We start from the raw sequence: 24276 nt of genomic DNA, 5'->3' as shown, positions 1-24276 counted from the left end.
AATAGTCAAGGCCTAACACCTACCAAGCATCCACGTCAGCCCTACCAGCTGGGGCGACGCGTACCCCCCAATATGGTAACTTCCCAAGGCTAAACACCAAAGTATCCCACATAGGGACCTCAACTCCCGAAAGAGGTCGCCTAAATGCCTTAAGAGGAAACTGTCCCCCTGGGACCAATGCTGACACCGCCAGACGCAGAAGTCACAGCGCTGCTATGATGGCAGCGCCTATCACGCCCAACACTGCCATCGGCACATGGTCCCAAGGAGAGTTGACCTTCTCCCCACCAACCTTCACCCGGTAAGCACAATCTTCTCTTATAAATAGCTCCTCAGGGGCACCCCCAGGAGCATCTTATGTATCGTTATACTGTCCATTTCCTTAGAGTCATTTTATCACCCTAGCTTATCCATTGATTACTTTGCTTGTACTTGGCACTATACCCCTTAGCTTGGTCTGTACCTGTGCTAAGGGTACCATCCATACATTGACTCATCCCTAAAGGGAACATAGTGGGCTTATAGATTCCAAACGGTACATTGGCGCCGTCTGTGGGAAACTATAAACTTCTATTCCCATCCTCCTACCTAAGATCACAAGACGTCCTTTCTATCTGAATAACTAACATGGTCGTCACGACTAGAAGAGCGGAACAAGCCAGGGCTATCACCCCTGATGGTCACGTACAAACTGTACATTCCAACTCCCCGCCATCCATGCGTTCAGCCCTAGCTGCACGACACGCTGCAGAGGCTGTCCCACCAGTACTACTATCTGCCAGGCCACAGTTGCCAGCAGCTGACGCCGGAATAGCTCAGCCAGGTCACCATGCACCTATACATGAAATGCAAGGAGAAAATGTGGTCCCTGACCAGCCCCCGCCGCCGGGAGTTCACTTTGGAATGCCATTCCACGCTGCTGCCCCTCTAGTTCACCCAACCGCTTATCGACCACAACCAGCCCGCAGTCAACCGGTAGCGATCTATAACACTCATCGAGCCCCCATGGGCGCCCCACACCCACAAGGACCTTACACCCACAATATCGCTGCTCCTTTCCCCAACCTTACATCGCTGGTTACCCTTTCCATGGCTATGCCATGCCACCTCACCATATTGCTTCCCTACAACCCCTAGCGTCTTGCCAGAATGCCGGACAACCACCTTATATCGCCCATCAGGTCCCTAATCACGCCCCAGCTCTCTCTTACTCCATTGAGGCCCCACATATACCTCATTCACAGCCAGACCACCAAGCCCACAACCACAACGTCAGAATAACCCCTACTCATACGTCAGGGCACAACAAGCCCTTGACCGACATCCTGCGGTTGACTCCCATACCCCTAGGCTTTAAAGGCCCCTCCAACATCGCCACATATGTTGGAGAGACAGACCCTTTTGAATGGGTCCAAAAGTTTGAAGCAGCAATGACGCTGCATGGCGAAACGGACCTCCTTATGTGCAGAACTTTCCCTGCCCTTCTGGGAGGGAGAGCGCTGACATGGTACACTACCCTACCGACTGGAAGCATCGCGTCCTTGGACGACTTAGCAAGTAAGTTCCAGTCCCACTTCGCAACCAGCCGCCCCGTGCCAAAGTCCGTTCACTCACTCGAGAAAATCCGCCAACAATCTGGGGAGTCTCTTCGATCCTTTTTAGACCGCTTTGACAAAGAAGCCCTACAGGTGCAGGGCTTAGACCCAAAAGTGCAGGTTCATATACTCCTTTCAGGCTTACGAGCGGGGTCGTTTGCCTACGAGCTAGTGCGCCACGAAATTACTGAGCTAGAAGAAGTTAGGAAAGTGGCCCAGGAGTATATGAGAGTTGAAGAATACAAGGGAAGTCTAGCTGATGATGCCTACAGCCAAGAGAAGGCAGCCAGCAAAAATAAGAGCCCAGCAGAAGATAGTAAGAAGGGACATAAGTCAGCTAGATATACCAACTACCCTTCGAGGCGTGACACAACAGGGCGCCAAACTCACAGCGTCTATAGACGGATTATAAAGATGATTCCAGGGGAAATCAACGCCCTCAGCAGCCAGCTAGAGAAGTCGTGGTCTACTGCAAGTTCCACCGCAGTAACGGCCACATTACTGAGGAGTGCAGGCACCTCAAAGATGAGATTGATGAGCTCATTAAGGGCGGTGCTCAAAGAAGAGATGGCGATGGTGCACGCCCATCGGGAACCGGAAGGCGGTACAAGGAGCGCAGTAAATCGCCAGAGAGACGACGAGCGAGGCAGGTGAACTCTCGACCACGACATGAACGTGACGGAAGAGAAGACTCTCCAAGGAGCCGAAGAGCGCAAGCAAGCCCCAACGACAGAGGAAGGCGAGACGACGAGGGAGAAGACCTCGCAACCGTCAAGCACGGAGTTATAAATATGATTTCCGGAGGATTGAGCGGTGGCGGTGAGACGTCGAACGCCAGAAAAAAGCACTTGAAGCAATGTATGGCGGTTGCTGGGAAAGTCATTAGTAAAATAGACTCAAGTCCGACCAGGCCCAAAATTGTTTGGGATAACAGCGATCTAGGCGATGTCCTCCCAGGACATGATGACCCTCACTTCATTCAAGCCATAATTGCCAACTATGGTGTTAACCGTGTATTTGTCGATCACGGCAGTTCCGTTGATATTTTGTTTTTGCCATGTTTCAGGGCGCTGGGGTTTACAGTTGATGACTTAACCCCGGTCGCAGGAGAACTTTCAGGTTTCAACACAACCAAGCCGTTGGGCGTGATTAGTCTACGTCTCTCCTTCGGAACGCCGCCCACATCAAAGTCAGCAGATATCCAGTTCTTAGTGCTAGACACTCCTTCTGCGTATAATGCCATTCTCGGCAAAAGAATGTTCGTCGCCTTTGAGGTGAGCATCTTCCATCCACACTTGGCGATGAAGTTCGTCGCCAGAGACAATAAGGTCGTAACGGTGAAAGGCGACCAGATAATAGCCAGAAGTTGCTATAATTTATCCTTGCGACCAATGACTAAGGTAACTTTCAAAGATCAGCCAGCATCTCAACAAGTGGGGGACCTGCCCACCAATGAAGGACCTGCCAAGAAAGGGGGAGCTCACGATCAGTGTTTCCTGGTAGAATTTGATGCAAGAGATGATTCGCGAGTAGAGCATGCTAGGCCCACGCCAGACGGTGCATTAGAGCACGTCGTGCTGGGCGATGATAATCATCAGACAACAACCATCGGGGCGACCTTGGATCCCGAAACAAAAGACAGGTTGATCAAGCTGCTGAGAGACAACAGAGACCTATTTGCATGGAAACCATCAGACATGCCAGGCATCGATCCCGAAGTATGTTGCCATCGTTTGTCCATTGACCCCAAAGCCAAGCCCATTTCCCAGAAAAAGAGAAAGTTTGGCGTCGAGCGCCAAAAGATCATTGATGAAGAAGTGAAAAGACTCCACGACGCAGGGTTCATCCGAGAAATCAAGTACACCACGTGGCTATCCAACCCTGTCCTGGTTAAGAAGCCAAACGGGGCGTGGAGAATGTGCGTAGATTATACTGATCTAAATAAGGTATGCCCTAAAGACGCATACCCTTTTCCTAGCATAGATCAGCTGGTTGACAACGCGTTCGGTTTCAAAATGTTGTCGTTCATGGATGCATACTCTAGTTACAACCAAATACCTTTGCTGGAAGAAGACCAGTGTAAGACGACGTTCATCACCCAGAACGCCAACTAGTGCTACACCATGATGCCCTTCGGTTTAAAGAATGCAGGCGCCACTTATCAACGAATGATGAATGAAGTATTCAGAGACCTGATCAGCAATTGCATCGAAGTTTATATCGATGACATGATCGCCAAATCTAGAACGCCAAGCCAGCACTTGACAGACCTCTAAGGCGTGTTCGACAGATTGAGAAAATTCAATATGCGCCTCAACCCCAGCAAGTGCGCCTTCGGCGTTCCTGCAAGTAAATTCCTTGGATTCATGCTCACAGAGAGGGGTATCGAGGTCAACCCTGACAAGTGCAAGGCGATCATAGAAATGCGAAGCCCGCAAACAGTTAAAGAAGTCCAACAGCTGACAGGAAGGTTAGTATCCCTCACCCGTTTTTTGGCGAATTCCGCGCATAAATCCCTTCCACTTTTCAGTCTCCTCAAAAAAGGGAACGCCTTTCGATGGTAGGAAGAATGCAAAAAAGCCTTTCAGGAGTTCAAGAGGGCCCTCTCATGCCTGCCAGTATTAACCAAGCCAGACAGTGGGGAAACGCTTTATCTGTATCTTGCGGTAGGAAGCAAAGCTGTCAGCGCAACCCTAGTCCAAGAATCCAAAGGAGGACAAAAACCTATCTATTTCATTAGTAAGGTTCTCCAAGGCGCGGAGCTCCGGTATCAGCAGGTAGAAAAGGTCGTCCTGACGCTCATCTTTGCAGCACGGCGGTTGAGGCCCTATTTCCAATGCCATTCAATCACGGTCAGGACCAACCAACCAATTCGTCAAGTTCTGCATAAATCTGACATAGCTGGAAGGATGATGTCCTGGGCGATTGAGCTATCAGAGTACCAAATCACATATGAGCCAAGAACCGCCATCAAGGCTCAAGCCCTTACAGACTTCATCGCCGAAATGACGCAAGCCATCCCGCCCATGAACCAATCCGAAGTAACGCCATCATCAGAGATGTGGAAGCTATATGTTGACGGCTCTTCAAACGCCAAAGGCTCATGGGCAGAAATGATAGTCGAAAATCCAGATGGAGTATCTATCGAACATTCATTGTCTTTTGAGTTCAATGCTACAAACAATCAAGCGGAATATGAGGCCATGATAGCTGGCCTAATCCAAGCAAGAGAGATGGGAGCCCGATGCCTCAAAGTCTTTAGTGACTCCCAGCTGGTGACGTCTCAAATATCCGGGGAATACCAGACCAAAGGACCTCTGATGTGCAAATATCTAGAAAAATTCAAAGAACTAATTCAGAGTTTCGAAAGTGTTGAGGTAGAGCACATTAGGCGTGCTGAAAATACACGGGCAGATATTCTCGCCAAACTGGCCAGCACCAAAAGCCCAGGCAACAACGGTCCGTCATCCAGCACAATATGCCAAACCCGTGCATAGTCATGAGCATCTCGACGCCGGCCCCCGAAACAACAAAAAGAACCTAGATCACGCCCATTATCAACTACTTAGCTGAGGGGATCGTTCCTCCTGACCAAAAAGAAGCCAGGAAAATTGTCCGAAAAAGTGCTCATTTCTGCATAGTGCAAGGGCGGTTATACAAGCGAGGACTCTCCACCCCACTCCTGAAGTGTTTGAATCCGGAGGACGTCCAGTATGTGCTAGAAGAAATCCATGAAGGAATCAACGACCACCATATGGGCGGTCACTCGCTAGTAAAGAAGGCATTAAGAGCGGGATTTTATTGGCCAACTATGGAGCACGACGCCCGAGAACACGTCAAAAAATGTGAGCAATGTCAGAGGTTCGCCGATATACACAAAGCTCCGCCTGAAGAATTGACGTCAATTACCTCGCCATGGCCTTTCTACAAGTGGGGAATTGACATTCTAGGCCCTTTCCCAATGGCAGCCGGGCGAGTTCAGTAGTTGATCGTCGCCATAGATTACTTCACCAAATGGGTAGAAGCAGAACCCTTGGCCACCATTACATCCCAGAAAGCAAGAAGGTTCTTTTGGCGTAGTATAGTCTACCCCTTTGACATTCCGGGAGAAGTCATTACAGACAATGACACTCAATTCACTGATGCCAAATTCCGTGAACTAATGAACAACCTACAGATCCAGCACCACTTTGCCGCAGTTGAACACCCTCAATCCAACGGCTTAGTAGAATCAGCCAACAAAATGCTGAGTAAAGGAATTAAGAAGAAGTTGGAAGCACATAAAGGGGCCTGGATAGATAATCTAGACAACGTCCTATGGGGATATAGGACAACAACCCAGTCATCCACTAGAGAAACGTCGTTCAGACTAACCTACGGCTCTGAAGCCATGATTCCGGTAGAGATCGATGAACCTTCCTGGCGACGAGAGCACGTGACTGAGATAGCCAACACCCAGAACTTGAAAGAAACGTTAGATTTGCTTGACGAGCTCAGAGGATGTACCGCCCAGTCCGATCAACAGTCAAAAGAAAAGTCAGCTACTTATTACAACAAGAAAGTCATCCCCTTGAATTTTCAAGAAAAAGATTTGGTGCTTCGAAAAACAGACGTTGGAAAGAAGAACGCCCGTGAAGGTAAACTCGCCCCACATTGGTAGGGACCTTACCGGATAACCAACAAACTAGGACAAGGCGCTTACTCCCTTGAAACGCTGGATGGAAGGGCGATACCACGGACATGGAACGCTGACAAGCTCAAGAAATATTATAGCTAAATCATCATGTAATTCCATCTGCACTCTTTTCCTTTTCCATGTTTTTATCCCCATGGGTTTTACTGGGAAATGTTTTTAATGAGGCAGAGTTACAAACTTTCAATAAATTGATTGCAAATTCGTCAACAATGTCAAATTAACGCCCAATTAACGGGATGGTTCTCACCCCCGCCATAGTTGGACTGGGATGGTCCTCATCCCCAGCCAACGCCCAACTAAAGGGACGGTTCTCACCCCCGCCGTAGTTGGACTAGGAAGGTCCTCACCCCCAGCCAATGCCCAATTAACGGGACGGTTCTCACCCCAGCCATAGTTGGACTGGGAAGGTCCTCACCCCCAGCCAACGCACAACTAACGGGACGGTTCTCACCCCCGCCATAGTTGGACTGGGATGGTCCTCACCCCCAACCAACACCCAACTAAAGGGACGGTTCTCACCGCCGCCATAGTTGGACTGCGAAGGTCTTCACCCCCAGGCAACGCCCAACTAACGAGACGGTTCTCACCCCCGCCATAGTTGGACTGGGATGGTCCTCACCCCCAGCCAACGCCCAATTAACGGGACGATTCTCACCCCCGCTATAGTTGGACTGGGACGGTCCTCACCTCCAGCCAACGCCCAACAAAAGGGACGGTTCTCATTGGACTGGGAAGGTCCTCACCCCCAGCCAACGCCCAATTAAAGGGACGTTTCTCACCCCCGCCATAGTTGAAATGGGATGGTCCTCACCCCCAGCCAATGCCCAACTAAAGGAACGGTTCTCACCCTCGCCATAGTGGGACTGGGAAGGTCCTCACCCCCAGCCAACGCCCACCTAACGGGACGGTTCTCACCCCCGCCATAGTTGGACTGGGATGGTCCTCACCCCCAGCCAACGCCCAACTAAAGGGACGGTTCTCACCGCCGCCATAGTTGGACTGTGAAGGTCCTCACCTCAGGCAACGCCCAACGAACGAGACGGTTCTCACCCCGCCATAGTTGGACTGGGATGGTCCTCACCCCCAGCCAATGCCCAATTAACGGGGCGGTTCTCACCCCAGCCATAGTTGGACTAGGAAGGTCCTCACCCCCAGCCAACGCCCAACTAACGGGACGGTTCTCACCCCCGCCATAGTTGGACTGGGATGGTCCTCACCCCCAGCCAACGCCCAACTAAAGGGACGGTTCTCACCGCCGCCATAGTTGGACTGTGAAGGTCCTCACCCCCAGGCAACGCCCAACTAACGAGACGGTTCTCACCCCCGCCATAGTTGGACTGGGATGGTCCTCACCCCCAGCCAACGCCCAATTAACGGGACAGTTCTCACCCCCGGGCCAACGCCCAATTAACGGGACGGTTCTCACCCCGCTATAGTTGGACTGGGACGGTCCTCACCCCCAGCCAACGCCCAACTAAAGGGACGGTTCTCACCCCCGCCATAGTTGGACTGGGAAGGTCCTCACACCCAGCCAACGCCCAATTAAAGGGACGGTTCTCACCCCCGCCATAGTTTAAATGGGATGGTCCTCACCCTCAGCCAACGCCCAACTAAAGGGATGGTTCTCACCCCCGCCATAGTGGGACTGGGAAGGTCCTCACCCCCAGCCAACGCCCACCTAACGGGACGGTTCTCACCCCGGCCATAGTTGGACTGGGATGGTCCTCACCCCCAGCCAACACCCAACTAAAGGGACGGTTCTCACCCCTGCCATAGTTGGACTGGAAAGGCCCTCACCCCAAGCCAACGCCTAACTGAAGGGACGGTTCTCACCCCCGCCATAGTTGGACTGGGAAGGTCCTCACCCCCAGCCAACGCCCAACTAAAGGGACGGTTCTCACCCCCGCCATAGTTGGACTGGGATGGTCCTCACCCCTAGCCAACGCCCAACTAACGGGACGGTTCTCACCCCTGCCATAGTTAGACTGGGACGGTGCTCACCCCCAGCCAACACCCCCGCCATAGTTGGACTGGGAAGGTCCTCACCCCAGCCAACGCCCAACTAAAGGGACGGTTCTCACCCCTGCCATAGTTGGACTGGGATGGTCCTCACCCCCAGCCAACGCCCAACTAAAGGTACGGTTCTCACCCTCGTCATAGTTGAACTGGGAAGGTCCTCACCCCCAGCCAATGCCCAACTAACGGGACGGTTCTCACCCCCGCCATAGTTGGACTGGGATGGTCGTCACCCCCAGCCAACGCCCAACTAAAGGGACGGTTCTCACCGCCGCCATAGTTGGACTGAGATGGTCCTCACCCCCAGGCAATGCCCAATTAACGGGACGGTTCTCACCCCCGCCATAGTTGGACTGGGATGGTCCTCACCCCCAGCCAACGCCCAACTAAAGGGACGGTTCTCACCGCCGCCATAGTTGGACTGTGAAGGTCCTCACCTCAGGCAACGCCCAACGAATGAGACGGTTCTCTCCCCGCCATAGTTGGACTGGGATGGTCCTCACCCCCAGCCAACGCCCAATTAACGGGACGGTTCTCACCCCCGCTATAGTTGGACTGGGACGGTCCTCACCCCCAGCCAACGCCCAACTAAAGGGACGGTTCTCACCCCCGCCATAGTTGGACTGGGAAGGTCCTCACCCCCAGCCAACGCCCAATTAAAGGGACGTTTCTCACCCCCGCCATAGTTGAAATGGGATGGTCCTCACCCTCAGCCAACGCCCAACTAAAGGGACGGTTCTCACCCCCGCCATAGTGGGACTAGGAAGGTCCTCACCCCCAGCCAACGCCCAACTAAAGGGACGGTTCTCACCCCCGCCATAGTTGGACTGGGAAGGTCCTCACCCCCAGCCAACGCCTAACTAAAGGGACGGTTCTCACCCCCGCCATAGTTGGACTGGGAAGGTCCTCACCCTCAGCCAACGCCCAAGTAACGGGACGATTCTCACCCCCGCCATAGTTGGACTGGGATGGTCCTCACCCCCAGCCAATGCCCAACTAAAGGGACGACTCTCACCCCCGCCATAGTTGGACTGGGATGGTCCTCACCCCCAGCCAACGCCCAACTAAAAGGACGGTTCTCACTCCCGCCATAGTGGGACTAGGAAGGTTTTCACCCCCAACCAACGCCCAACTAAAGGGACGGTTCTCACCCTCGCCATAGTTGGACTGGGATAGTCCTCACCCCCAACTAAAGGGAAGGCCCTCACCCCAAGCCAACGCCTAACTAAAGGGACGGTTCTCACCCCCGCCATAGTTGGACTGGGAAGGTCCTCACCCCCAGCCAACGCCCAATTAACGGGACGGTTCTCACCCCTGCCATAGTTGGACTGGGATGATCCTCACCCCCAGCCAACGCCCAACTAAAGGTACGGTTCTCACCCTCGTCATAGTTGAACTGGGAAGGTCCTCACCCCCAGCCAACGCTCACCTAACTTAACGAAATTCATTAATAGCAAAATTCTTTAGACGATGAAGCTAGAAAAGGAAATTCATTGATACTTTAAAAAGTACAAGACCGTGGTCGACATGCCAACCACAGCAAAAAAGGAAAAAAGAAAATGTAAGTCCTAAGAGTTAGCCTGATCGTTCACGTCCTTCTCAACTTCCGGAGCGACCACCGCTTGAACTTGAACATTCATCACCTGCTCAGAAGCAGCCGCGCCTACAACATTACCCTCACTGTCACAACAGGCTCAGCCGACCTGACGCGCCCATCATCATCCTGCACTTGATCACTATCAGTATCAGTCATTGGAAGCATGCTTCGCGCACGTTCGTCGTCATCAGTCTCTGGCGCTGTCTCAATCACTCTAACTACATCGCCCTCGAGGTGCTCGATAATCTGGCCACCCTCCACATCATAAGCAGGATCCAAACCAATCAAGTCAACATCAGGATACCTGACGGCAACCTGCTGAAGGGCGTTGTTGAAAGAGTGATACATCAGGTTGGCAGAGCCTCCTCCAGTTTAGCCACTTGCCCTGCAGCTTCCTTGTAGTCCTCATCTCGGGCATGGAGGCTCCCCTGCGTAGCACATAAATTTGAAGACAGTTGTTCTTTCTCTGCCAGGAGAACCTCCTTCTCCTTCCTAAAATCTTCCAACGACTTACTCAAGTCATCCTTCTCGTTGGTCAACCGCTTAACCTCATCATCCGCTTTCTTCAGCTAACCAGACAAAGACTTGGTGGAAGCTTTCCCATCAGCGACTTCTTTACCAAGGCGCCCAACCTCAGCAGTCAGACCATCCATCTGTCGCCCTAAATCAACAAGGCGATCATCCTGTAGGGAACACCGTTCGTCAATAGCAAGGGCGATCTCCTGCATCCCCAAGATGCGGCCAATAACCACCTGAGTACAATTCATAAGTTGCTGGCGATCAAAACGCTCAGGAACCGCCATCTTAGGGCGCCCAACGTTGGGAAATCCCTTAGCAAGATCCCTCTCCGACAAGCTGAGAGCCCTACTCACGGGAATTTCTACAAAAACAGGAGGAGAGCCTTGAAAGCTTGACACCCTCTCCGTCGCCAGAAGCATGGTTGATAGCCTGGTCACTTTCACAGGCGCCATCATGAAACTGCCCACCCCCAGATGATTCGTGGCGTGCTACCTTGAAAGCTTGGGAGGGTGTCAAACTTGCTTCCGTACCCCGTTTCAACCCGGACCCCCCAAGGGTCGGTGATCCAGATCCTAGAGTTGTGGCGGAAGAATTGCCCGCCACCCCAGTGGGCTCCTTAATGATCGGGCGTTTGGCTCGTTTCTCCAATTCCCCAGCAGGAATGTCAGCGGCAGAATGAATTTTCTTCTTCTTAGCCCTGATCTCTTTATCCTTTCCCTTATCCAGACCCTTCCTCTTCGAAGGAAGGTTCAGTTGAGGTTGAGGAGCCACGCCCTGCTGGCCCTTCAGTTTAGCAGCCGCCTCACGTGCAAGCTTCAACGCATCTGCCGCCATGTTTCCAACTACAAGCAATAAAGACAAAGTTAGCATAAAACACTTTGGCAAAAATAAACGCAAGAAAAAACAGTCTAGATCATCACAGACGAAAAACAACACGGAACGCCACCACACCTCCATGGCACAACACCTGCTTCGTGGGCCACCGGTCAAGACCTCCCTTTACCTCCACAAACCAATCGATCACCTGTTGATGATGAATATGGTTTAAAGCTAATCTCCTCTCCTCATCCGGATCTGGCTGAACTTCTGGAGGTTGATAGTCTAGATCCTGGTTAATTTGTGTTTTGATGTTTCCTGTTTGTGCTTTTTTAAGTTTTTCTGTTAGTTTCCTGTTTTTGTTTTGTTTTCATTTCCTTTGTTTTGGGGCTATTCCCCTTCTATGTACAAAAAAAAAAAGATTTCTCTATATGAGAATAATTTTTATTCTTACACTCATAATAAATATGTGGGTCCCATTAATTTTCTTTTTCTTTTTAATGGGACTCACAAATTTATTATGTATGTAAGAAAAGAAATTCATCTCATATGTAGTATGAGAAATCTTTAACCCTAATAATCAATAACATTAATGGTTCACCAAGATTCAGATTTGATTTCATACACTGAATAACCACTATTCAAAATTAAAAGAAAATGGTCAGACACTATTTGTATTTGACTGTTAGTTTCTTTGCATATGCTGCCTTTTCTTCAAATTTTCATAAGGTCACACACTCTTTCTTTGTACTTTCTGTCTTTCATGGCAATTTTATCTGGCAAATTTATTAAATTCAAACCGTTTATTCACTCGGTCAGGTATCGGATTAGTGGGTCGCTGGTTAAATTACATGACTCAAACATATGTATATAAATTTATATTTTATATTCAATATATAATAAATTTTTAAATGGTGCAATTTAAACAATAATCTAATGTAACTTAGTGGAAAGTACTAGGTTATATCAACCCATGACAAGGGTCGACCCTTACTAGTTTGATCCCCATTCGCTCACAAAATATGAAATATTTTGTATGCATTTTCAAAAACTGATTTGAGGAAGAAAACTGGTACCGGTTGAACCGCAGTTCATTACCAGTTCATCGGGTTGATATTAGGTCGATGACATATCCGATTCGTTGCTTGAAGCGGATCGGTTGATGAGTTGGTTTTCCTATTAGGAACCTATTAGTCTTTCTGTCATTATTTTTGTGTGCAAGGCTTCTTGCTTTGTCATGCAGGCATATAAACTTTGACGAATCAACGGTATGTGACTAAAAAGCATTGACACAGATTTTGGTGAAAAATATGTATCGGTGTCTGAAACGTTTTGACATGTGTCTGACACACAATCAATATTTTTCAACATGCAGTCAACGCTCTGATACGCTCCGACACATAATCAACGTTTTCTGACACATGATTAACTTTTTTTTAAACAAATCAAAATTTTATTTTATTTTATCTTTTTAACTAAACATGAAAAATTAATTTAAAATTAAATATTTTTTGTTATGAAATTTGACGTTAAAAATTAACAAGGTATAAAAAATTATTTTTATTTTATATTTATGTTATGAAATTTGAATATTTGATTGATTATATGACTTATCATGAGCTGCTATATGTATTAAATGTAAACTATATTATATATGTTAAAAATATTATTTTATATCAAAATGTGTACAAATGTGTCAAAATTTAATATATTTTAGAATTAGCGTGTCGGCATATCGTATCATGTCTCATGTCGGTTGCAACATAAGTGTGTGCGCTTTTTCACAATCTTAATTCAATTTATCATTCTCACTTAATCCTCTTCTAATTAATACCTGAATTGTAATTAGTATGGTAACATTTAAAAAAATGTAATCAGGCAAGATATAAGCTCTAAACTACAACTAATTATTAAAAGTTTTTTTTTTTTTTTTTTTTTTGATAACATTATTAAAAGTTTTTCTTTTAAATGTGAACTTGTCAGTTTATTCAACTTCTTTATGGTTTTATTTCGAATAATTCAATTAATCATTTTTTACTAAGGTTACAATAACAAATATTTTTCACAAGACAAAATTGACATTAATTTTACTTAGATTGTGTTATGAATGGTCATACAAACTAATTTATAAAGATGACCACTAAGTTATTTAAAAGGTTATATCTTGCATTTATAAAATGAGACAAATGTTATCTTATCATATTTAATCTCACTTCCTTAGCCTATTTGATGTTTGTCTCCCATCAAGTGCGACACATGAACAAAAAATGTTATGACTATTAATCTTATGTGAATTAAAAACCAAATGTGCAACCAACAAATTTAGGGATGTGTCAAAAATTCAAAAGAACCAAATCACTTCAAGATCAGACTTTAACAGAATTGCTTAAAAAATTTCATATTTTTCAAAATTGGTTTCACCATAAGATTTAATTAATTGCATGTAATTAGGCAATTAATCTTATATTAGTGCGATGAATTAGCTAAAATATCTAATTAAATAAATTAGAGTTACTTTTGAGGTAAAAAGTGCAGTCGATGAAAATTATGGGAAAAAATTATATGTAAGCAAAAATATCCAAAATATAAAAGTAAAGTTAGAAATGTTTCTAAAAAAATATTTCAGACTCTTGGGTAAAGTTTGGTAGTGAATCAACGTGAATAGATAAATAAGCTTTTACCCATGGAAAGTAACTTAACTATGTTAACTTACAGAACATCACAACCCACCCCATTTGCTTATTCTTCCCCGATAGATGCAATGCTTGATAGAGAGGGAGAGACATTGTGAGACAAAACCCTAACTTCCTTGATTCTCCACCAAACCAAACCATTTCAAACCCAAAATATAGAACACAAGGAAGATATGTATAATTAATTTAAATAAAATCTTTAAAAATATTTAAAATTATAAAAAAAACAATTAAATTAAAAATTAAAAATATAATAAAATAGACATTAAGAATGAAATGTGTTATTTTTTAAGAGAGAAGATATTAAAAAGTTTAACCATTTTTAATAAAGTATACCCTAATTTAATATATAAGACAAAATGAAGTTAGAACTTCTAATTATAATTTTATTGTTTGGTAGATCAAAATCGAACTTTTAATTCTGCGTCTAATTCCATAGAATTATATATATATATATATATATATATATATATATATATATATATATACTAAATTTAATTTTTAACTTAGACTATAAGAATTATTATAATTCCAAGTATCAAATACAAAAGTTAGAATCGACAATTTATTTATCAAACAAAATTCGATAATTTACATTTTATTTCTTATCATCCTTGTCCTTTATATATTCTACAAATTGATACTGTTGGTATTACTCTAATAACTGTTATTATTGACAATCAGGCAAAAAAAATTATTTATTGTTTTTTAATAAAATATTTACGCATTTATTACTGTTTTTAAAAAATTTGCATATTTATTGCACAATATGACACATTTAATAAAATATCCGTCATTATTTCAAAAACTATTACAAATACGTAATTAATTTATTAAAAAACAATAAATAATTTTTTTTTGCCTTGACAACCATCATTATTGACGCTGAGCTCTGTTGCGGTCGTAATCTGCTAATGAAATTCTATAATTTTATATATTAATTTTTTTTATGTATTTCATGTAGAAAAATTAACATTTTTAATTGAAGTTTTATAATCAAAAGCACCAAATAAAATCTGTACCTATCGCCAAGGAACACATTCTTCTTTTGTGTCATTATTCATCCAAAAGTGGAGAGAAGTACTCTCATCACACGTATTATTGACTATTGTCATTCAAAATAAGACGCGTGTATTTAATACGCTAGGACTTTATTTGTTTTTCTCTTAGCGCTGATATGAGTCATATGACAACGCGTTATCGCTAATATCTTGTTTCTATTGAATGGATATATCAAATAATGAATGCAAAACGCTTAAAATATTTTCTCAAAAGTAGTATATTTCCTTTTATCAATTATAAAATTATTAATGAAATAAATAATTATTTTATAGTCAAATATGAATTGCCTCTTATAACAAAATTTAAAACAAAAAAGGGATACATAACCACTAACCAGAAGCAGCAAGTGGACAAATAAAGGAGGAATCCTCATTTTTGGTAACCCATTCCATTCCATTCATTGCCTTTCCTAATAAAACTATCTCGACACAAAAAAAAACATCGTTTTCAATTTCAGAATTCGGACACGCATAATGTACCAAAATCAAACGCCATCACTTCAGGGACAGAACTTCCAATTCTTAGTATTTAAACGTTCAGAGCTATTCAATTTCAATTTCAAGTCATAAACCCCCACTCTCTCTGTATCCATATCAATTTGAGATCTCAAAACCAAAGCGAGAGAAATGACCATGGATGTTACTCAGTTGCAGAGGAAGCTTCGCGACCACCAAGCTTTTATGTTTCAACAGGTTCCTATCTCTTCGATTCTATGTTTCACATATTATGGTTCACTTCAATAGTTTTTCGCTCTGGTCAACGATTATTGGTACTGTTCATTTCTCTTTCTCAATTACATTCAAATATATACAACAACACGCACGTTGGCGTTGGTCCCCATGTCTGTTTCATTTATTGGAGAGAGACTCTATTTTTTCTGATGGGAGGTCATTTTCCTTGTAGAAAACTTATATTATTCTTTTTGAGAAAGGAAAAAAATTTATATTTATAATTCTTATTTTTGAGTCAAAACCTTGATGAATACTATTTTCAATTTTGTAATATTTGGTTGGTGATTTTGGATTCGTTGGACTTAATTGTGAATGTGTTCTTTTGTTTTGTGGGTGTAGGGGTTTCTGGATGATCAGTTTTCCCAGCTTTATAAACTGCAAGATGAGACTAGTCCAAATTTTGTGATCGATGTCGTGACTCTCTTCTTTGATGATTCTGAGAATCTCCTCAAGAACATGGCGCGTGCTATGTATGTATTGTTTTGATTAACTTTCTAAGACAACATAAAATTTAATTTAATATGAATGATGTGAAGGGAAATGTTCAATTGGTGTCTGTTTAACTTGTGCAGAGAACAAATACCTGTGGATTTCCAACAAGTATATGATCCTGTCCATCAGTACAAGGGAAGCAGTGCCAGGTATAAGATTATATTTTATTATTTGTGTATTACATTAATGAGTAAACACCCTTTTTAGTCTCTGGCAATATATACGAAGTCCTTTTCAGTCCCTGACAATAAAAAAGGATCAAATTGGTCCCTGAAAGTACAAGAAAAGGGTCACTCTACATATTTGAGAGTTGACATAAGGACTAACATGACCCTTTTTTGTAATTTCAGGGACCAATTTGGTCCTTTTTTATTGCCAGGGACTAAAAAGGACTCCGTAGATATTGACAGAGACTAAAAAGGGTGTTTACTCTACATTAATATATGCGTGAATATTTTATTGTTTTTGACATTATTTGTTTTAACAGTGTTGGCGCTGCTAGAGTTAAAAATGTCTGCACCACCTTCAGAAATTTTTGTGAGGCTAAAAACCTCGAAGGGTGAGTTCTATTAGCTGTCGTTAATCTTTGAACATGCACTTTTCGGTTTTGCTTCAACACTCGGATCTCATATGTTGTGAATTATTTTGTTTTTACATGGCTTGGATTACAAAATATATTCATTGATTCATAGGTCCCCAATTTTGTTCGGTGATCTAGTTAATAGAAATTTACATGTTAATTTCTGAAGCTTTAACAAGCTTCCAGAGATGTATTTCAGTGAAAATATTTAAAACGCTACAAGTACAAAATACAAATACTTCTTAAATTGATTAAAGTGTGTTTTTTTTTTCAAGTTCCTCTGAAATTTAAATGACAAAAGTCTTTGGTATGTAGTGTAAATATGGATGCCTATTTACCCCTTATATAGAACCCATCAAACCTTCTACGCATTTTGAAAGTAAAGACCTTTACTCTGTTTCTCGGAGGCTACTGATTTTACCTTTGATTTGGGGGAAGCATTTCCCTAAATAGTTTTTTTTTTTTTTTTTTTTTTTTTTAAATCTGAATCCCCTAAATAGTTTTTTTTAATCTTTTTTATAATACACCTCATAAACTTCTAAAGACATATAAATTCACGGATAAAAAAAAACTTCTACAATGCCGTGATTAAAAAAAATGGCAAGAAAAGTAATGTGTATAGTTTGGAAGTCTGCTAATTTCTTGAAAGTTTCTTTATCAAATAAATTACTCTTAACATTCTTGAATTTTGTATTTATTACATAAATCTCAACTTTGAAAATGTATGGAAAATTTGTGCGAAATTTAAGGGACGATGATGAAGATTTTTCAAGACATAATTTTAGAGTTTAATAGTTATTGTATAAATTTGTAAATAAAGAGAAGATTAACGCAATCAAAGAGAAATAGAAAGAAAGTAAAAGAATTAAGACTATATTTGGATACAAAATGAACGTGAGAAAGTAAATTTGATTAAGAATTCAAGACTATAATTAAGACTATACAAGGAAATATAGATTCTCCACTTTAGATGTTATGTGAAAGGGAAATTATAAATTTATTTAGAACTTGATATTGAGATTTTTTGTTATAAAATATATTGATATTTTTTGCTATAAAATATTATTCTTAATATAGAATGTTTATAATAATCAGTTATAGATCATTTCTCTCTTTTTTCTTTTTCTTTTTTTAAAAAAATGATTTATTTTTGAAGTTAGGAAGACATTTAAATAACTTCTGGATGATACATAATCTCTTTTTAATCTTCTTCTTCCATGTACTCTCTTTACTTTTTTAAACGAGATATGTGATTTTCGGATTGAAATCCTATGTCACTCTGGCTTCTTCTTCTTTTTTTAATAAAATACTATCACAAAGAAAAAAGTTTACATTTCTCTCTTAGTCTGCCATATTTTATTGAGGAAACAATGTTGGAGACAAGGAGAAGGAACAGAGGTGATTTGAGTCCGTGATATATTTTTCACTACAATGGTTTTGCCCAAGTCAGCTTCTTCAAACCCTTTCCACTGAAATTAGTATCACCCGGGCTTAATTACTCTTTTGGAACAAGGGAGCTTGCTGTTTGATCATAATGGAAATTTAAAATCAACTACTGAAATAATATTGAGGACTGAAAGATTTTAGAATATGAACTAATTAAAAGTAATGACAATTGATGAGAGCTGAGAATATTTTCATCTATGATCTTGTTCATATTTGACATAATTCAAGGCTTCTGTTTTTGTCATGATTGTGTTGCGAAGTCCATCATGCTTTTTAATGCACCATCGCAATTCAACTATATCAGATAGATGACGCAGCTGCTGTTACAGTTCATAGACCTTTTCATATCTGTGTTTTGATGAATGAGTGGTATTAATTACATGCTACGTTAATCTTTGATTTCTTAGCTTAAAACTTAAAGAGATCAAATTGATTCTTACAGTGAATGTGAGCTCTTTTTCATGTGTGCTCATATTTTAGGAGGTATGTTATTTGCATGTCACTATTAATTGATCAATATTGGTAAATATCTTGAAAATGTTGACAGCTCGGGGGTTACAAAATATATATACCATGTTCATTAAGCCTAAAATGATAGAGAATAGATAATATGTTTATTGCGTGCTTCTTTATGAGCATTTCAGAAAAAATTAAGCATGATAATATGGCCTTGACTATGAATGTTGGACAAATCACTATGAAAAAATTTGTTGTTGCAGGTGTGTGAGATGTCTGCAACAATTGCAACTTGAATACTCTCAGCTGAAGAAAAATCTGCAATACTTACTTCTGGTAACAACTCTAATATTTTGTTCTAGGAGGCTTGAAATTTTTTGTTGAAGAGTTTTTTTTATTTCCCGACACACAATTTGTTCTTTCATGACTGAAAGGTTATGGGTTCGAATCCAGGAAACAGCCTCTTTGCAATTATGCAAGGGTAAAGCTGCGTATAAGGATTTCCTCTACTCCACGCTCGCTAGTCGGGTTTAACGGGGAGTGGTTTTGGTTTTCTGACACACAACCTGCATTTCTTAATTCTTGTCGGACACTAATGCAGCTTCATATGCTTATCATTTTGTTGTTGAAGAGGTTTGAATCCTAATATATAGTGGTCAACTATATTCCCTGTATTGATTATTGCAGCTGCAGCAAGAAATCAAGGCTGCTGGTGGCTCTATTCCTAAAATAGATTAGATGCAGGTGACATGGTGGCCAACCGTTGAAAATGGGAACAAAATAAAGCTTTAGATGGATCAGCTGTTTTCTTTTTCTTTTTCTTTTTTTCAGGATTATTCGCTCTGAACTATAACACAAGTTTGAATGATGGGAAATAAGCATTTCTTGCCTAGTTTGTTACATATACGATTCTTTCTTATTCAAAGTTACATGTGTGTACTAAATGAGCCGATAAAGTTTGTATTGACAGGCCTGTTAATTGTCTTTAAAGAAAATGGATCTATTAGGGTGTGAAAAAACTAAATGAACTGAACTGATACGGTTCGTTGGAATTTGGAACGCTACCACTTTTCTAGTTGGATTTGGTTTAATATTTTATACCGACACCCCTAATTATAATGTTTAGCTTTTGAACTCTTTAGTTCAATTCAAAGAATTAATAGTTTGAAAGTGTGAAATTCCTAGCTCTTGAACGGTAAGAGATGTTTAATTATCTAAAGTTAATAATTTGAGAATAAATGGAGGTGATTTTATTTATAGTAGAATAGATTATTATGATTAATCATTATATGATAAACGAAGTTGTGACATAAAGAATGTACTGTTGGGATCTATAAGCTCACTATGTTCCTTTTAGGGATAAGGCACTGTATGGGAGATACCCTTAGCTTAGGTACAGACCAGACTAAGAGGTATTATGTCAAGCAATAGCAAGACAATAAGTAAGTGCAGTGAGCAATAGGACTCAAAGTAAATGGGTAATATCATGATACATAAGATGCCTTTAAGTTGTGCCCATGGGGGCTATTTATAGGGAATATGATGTGGGTTGGTAAGGAGGGGTCAACCCTCCTTGGGATGTACTCCCAGGATAGCAGTGTTGGGCGTATTTGGCACTGCCTTTTGGGCAGCGCTGCGCCTTCGGCGTCTGGCGATGTCAGCACTGGGCAGAGGGTAGTTTTTCCCTTATGGTGCCTGTGGCTGGCGCCTTTGGTGGTTAGCGTCCCGAGGTGGGGCATTTCGATGTATCCCTTGAATATGCTGCAAGGTTGGAGGGCGCGAGAGTCCACGGGCTGAGGATTGGGCCTGACCGGCTGGGCTGTACCAGTGTTTGGGCCATCCGGAACAAAGAAGAAAGTTACTAGAACATACTCTACCTTATAAATTAAGGGGATATGTGAATAATGTAAGTATTATTTTTATATATATATACATCATGTAATTAGTAGTATTTATTACACAGATAAATCAGAATGAAACCTTTTGAAATTAATTTTTGACTGGGATGAGTTTGTATTTCGCTAATTTATTCCAGTCTATTCGGATTATTTGTTTGGTGGGCCAGTACACTGGGCTGAATTTTGTAAATCAAGACTATCATGGGCCAGACATCCATGTCACTGGGCCACTGGAGCGAGATGGAGAACGAATTGAGCCCAACTCTCCCTTGAACTAGGATTTATCCCTACAAGAGGGGGTAGATTCTACTTTCCAGAATTTTTCTTTCTTTCTTTCATTTCAGAATAAACTGAGCAACAAAAGATGAAAATATATGTTTGATCATCTCCAGTATAATATTTAGAAAAGATTTAAAGTCTTAATCCTCAGACTCGCTCCGAATTGGACTAATCACAAAGCGATGAACCGATTGAAATTTCTCGAAAAAAATAAAAAAAAAATTTCTTCCATCCTTTACTTTTTAACCAAACATAACTAAGTCCTTGAAAGTTTATTCTCCTAAAATTTTCTCCTTGTTACCTCCCAACCATGTTTAGCCTAGTCGAAAGAAAGATATTAATTTAATTATAGGTCAATTTTTTTTTATAAATATTTTTGTATAGTATTTATATTTGGGTTAAAATATATCCTTATACATGAACGTCATTTTGAATTTGACCCTTATACCATAAAAGTTTTTAATTTAGTCACTATATAACTATAATTGTTTGTAAATTCCTTCTCGCTATATGCTATCATTATAATAGTAGTTTATTTTATTAATATGTGTGATAATTAAATTATCAACTTAATTATATTTTATAATAAAATAATGACATTCGTAGTTACAAATATTCAATAATAAAAACAATTATTCATATACTATTTTTAAAAATATATATTAGTGCCTGATTAGAATTAATATATATAAAAAGCCACTAAGGATCTAGTGATTAAGAGTTTGGGTAGTTTGTATTAGGTTATATGTTCAATTTCCATCAATATAAATAAAAAAAATGAATTAATATATGAAACGACACTAAATACCATTACTCATAAGAAAGTTTATTAAATAACGGCTTCCATTCTTTTATTAGGGTTAGAGTGATGCTATATTCAGACTACTTTGTAATTTTGGTTTGATTATAGGGAAAAAAGTTTTCGATGTTACTTTAGATAACTCTATCTAATGTTCATTGAAACGACGTCGTTTTGGGGTTGAAAAATTAAAAAAGTAGAGTTATAAAGACTATTATAACCCTGAAATAAATTAAAATTACAAAATACAATGATTTCCGTCCCAAAACGACGTCGTTTTGATGAACATTAGATAAAGTTATCTAAAGTAATATCAGAAAAAATAAACCCTTGATTATATTTGTTTAAACTTTTTCTACATTCAACTAATTTTTAGGTATGGCATTTTTGCGTTCATTTCAATTTATACTCGTGTTCGTGTTGATTGAAAATTGACATAAACTCCATCGTATTTATGTTTATGGCAATCCCCAATTAACCCGCTTAAATTTAAAAATTATATAAATACATATTTATTCTTATTTTATTTTAACATTTTTATTATTATTTTGAGGATATTTAGATAATTTTAATTCAAAAAGTATAATTAGCAAATTATTCATGCCGCCATATCAAATATTTTTATACAAATAACTTGTTATTTATGTCGTGATTGGATTAAAGTATTTGTATTCCCATCGGTTCAAATAAGACTCTCGCCAATCCTACCGAACTTAATTACATTTTCCGCACAACACACTGAGTTTGTGCGTGTATATATAGTGAGAAAACATAATCTTGTTACCTTAGGATCATAGTAGAAAGTTGGATGAAAAAGACAACAGAACAACATTGGTACACATGCAGAATGAAGACAGTAGAGAGAAATAGTGCAATCACCACTCTAGCCTCAAAAGCCACAGACCCAAACTCCATAAATTGAAGGCTATGTACAAGAAAAAGTGGGTGTTTCGGGTTGTTGTGGTTGGTGTAATCCTCACCCAACTTCTACTATAAAAAGTGAGGTGGGGTGGTTTTAACTTTTAACTAGACTAGATAATAGCTATGAAAACTATAGCACCATGGTTGTTTGCTTTTTGTATGTTTTGGGACCAAACTTAGAGACGTCATTCTTTTACATTCATAAAAATGCTTTTTATTTTTGTCTTTATGGTTTGGCTGAATTTGAGTTTGAGGTAGACACATATCTATCCACAAATAATATTAATATCTAGCCAGGTTGTGTTTTGTTCACTTCTTTCCGTTGGTTTGTATCCGATGCCACATTTATGTGTTTGTGTGAGCCACTCGCATTATGTGGGAATTTCTTCTAATGCCATGTTATCACCGATTCGGCGATTCCTACCTAATTTAGCTCATACTCATCAATTTAACAAATCATAATTAAGTATGAAGTAAGAGTTGATAAGTGAGCAAGGAGCGGATTGCTGTGACTAAAAGATCATTTTTTCAATTTTTTGACCAAGAACATTAGGGCTAGTGAAAAAAAAAAAAAAAACCTCAATGCTCTGTTCCAGGAAAGGAATTAGTCGCCTTTAAATATGTAGAAAGCTAAAAAAAAAAAAAAATTGTTTGCGATAAAACTTGCTCTTGACGTAACCGCCTATTGTAGCAAAATAATTTACTGTAGAGTACAATGGCAATAGCAATCAAATAGGCCTATATGGGTCTACTTTAAAATTTTTATTTTTATTTTTTTGGTTGAAATTACTTGATTTTACAGTTGTTAAATCATTTGACCCACGCAACGCAAGTAGAGCTTAAACAGTTATAGCAAATGAAAAGGGGAACAAAATTAAAAGTAGAGTAGAGGAAAGAGGTGGACAATTTAGGAAAACGAAACGAACTTTCCCCAAGTACGTAGCGGATCACATGATTTGTTGATTTGATTCTGTTATGTTGACTTACACTCTGTGCCCAAGAAAGGAAAAAATAAAAAAAAGGGGGTTATGAACCCATTCTTCCACACGGTAATTGGTGAAAGCTCAAAGCAGAATGTGAATTGCGAAACAAGCTTTATAGCGTGCATAACTTTGACTGAAAATGCATTTGACCCACCTTACTTCATCTTCAAGCCAAGAGAAAAAGAGATAATAGTGTATCTTCCTCTCCTGATATGTGCTCTTATGGAATTTGGCTAGTTTAGAGACATTATAAAATAATGATAGTTATAATTATAAATTAAAAAATTATCAGTGAAGATTATGATAAAATCCATGTGCAAATATAATAAATTATGAAATTGTATTAAAATTTATTTTCTTAATTTTTTTAACGAACGATTATAATTTTTCACTTCATTTAAAGTGCACACTTTATTTGAGTAGGTTGATTTTTAATGTGAAAAAGAAAGGGGAGGTGAGGTTGTACTTATTTGAGTGTTTAATTAATGACATTTATACTATGCATCAGCAACCTGAAGTCCAAGCGAATAGATCACAATCAATAACGCTAATAGTGGAACTCATGCATCATCAAGTATCAACAACCGATTGGTTTGCCATGTCTCGAACTGTGATCTTCCTTAAAACAGAATTGGAATTAAAATAAGGAACGCTCATTTATTATTTAATGTTTATTTTGATATATTAGCGAAATACG

At 40.7% G+C, this 24276-nt stretch overlaps 2 protein-coding genes across 3 annotated transcripts; both read left to right on the top strand.

The window, feature by feature from the left end:
- The first annotated feature begins 627 nt into the window (after positions 1–627).
- On the top strand, positions 628–3709 carry LOC133314536 (uncharacterized). The gene is made up of 3 exons (XM_061516022.1): positions 628–1077; positions 1182–1927; positions 2020–3709. The coding sequence occupies exons 1-3, from the start codon at positions 628–630 to the stop codon at positions 3707–3709; spliced, it is 2886 nt and encodes a 961-aa protein (XP_061372006.1).
- Positions 3710–15413: 11704 nt separating this feature from the next.
- On the top strand, positions 15414–19713 carry LOC133314584 (histidine-containing phosphotransfer protein 3-like). 2 transcript variants are annotated; one of them, XM_061516081.1, is made up of 6 exons: positions 15414–15686; positions 16065–16195; positions 16298–16366; positions 16705–16776; positions 18963–19035; positions 19153–19379. In XM_061516081.1, exons 1-6 carry the CDS (start codon positions 15621–15623, stop codon positions 19231–19233), a joined length of 492 nt encoding a protein of 163 aa, XP_061372065.1. In that variant the 5' UTR covers positions 15414–15620; the 3' UTR covers positions 19234–19379. The 2 variants fall into 2 exon arrangements, with proteins under 2 accessions (XP_061372065.1, XP_061372073.1); XM_061516089.1 differs by lacking the exon at positions 19153–19379 and adding an exon at positions 19387–19713 and having other exon boundaries at positions 15424–15686.
- The last annotated feature ends 4563 nt before the right edge of the window (positions 19714–24276 follow it).

This window comes from Gastrolobium bilobum, unplaced genomic scaffold (genome assembly GCF_033153095.1).
Source record: "Gastrolobium bilobum isolate Gb01-03AN ecotype WA unplaced genomic scaffold, APGP_CSIRO_Gbil_v1 utg11741, whole genome shotgun sequence".
Classification (NCBI taxonomy): domain Eukaryota; kingdom Viridiplantae; phylum Streptophyta; class Magnoliopsida; order Fabales; family Fabaceae; genus Gastrolobium; species Gastrolobium bilobum.
Note: the sequence above shows the minus strand (reverse complement) of the source record. Positions and strands in the feature narration are given on the sequence as shown.

Bases quoted from the DNA above. Each gene is read 5' to 3' on its own strand.
- LOC133314536 (XM_061516022.1), top strand. From the start codon at position 628: ATGGTCGTCACGACTAGAAGAGCGGAACAAGCCAGGGCTATCACCCCT. The intron at 1,078-1,181 runs GTTACCCTTTCC...ATCGCCCATCAG, and splicing joins TCCCCAACCTTACATCGCTG to GTCCCTAATCACGCCCCAGC. The intron at 1,928-2,019 runs GTCAGCTAGATA...AGATGATTCCAG, and splicing joins GATAGTAAGAAGGGACATAA to GGGAAATCAACGCCCTCAGC.
- LOC133314584 (XM_061516081.1), top strand. From the start codon at position 15,621: ATGACCATGGATGTTACTCAGTTGCAGAGGAAGCTTCGCGACCACCAA. The intron at 16,196-16,297 runs GTATGTATTGTT...TAACTTGTGCAG, and splicing joins AAGAACATGGCGCGTGCTAT to AGAACAAATACCTGTGGATT. The intron at 16,367-16,704 runs GTATAAGATTAT...TTGTTTTAACAG, and splicing joins TACAAGGGAAGCAGTGCCAG to TGTTGGCGCTGCTAGAGTTA.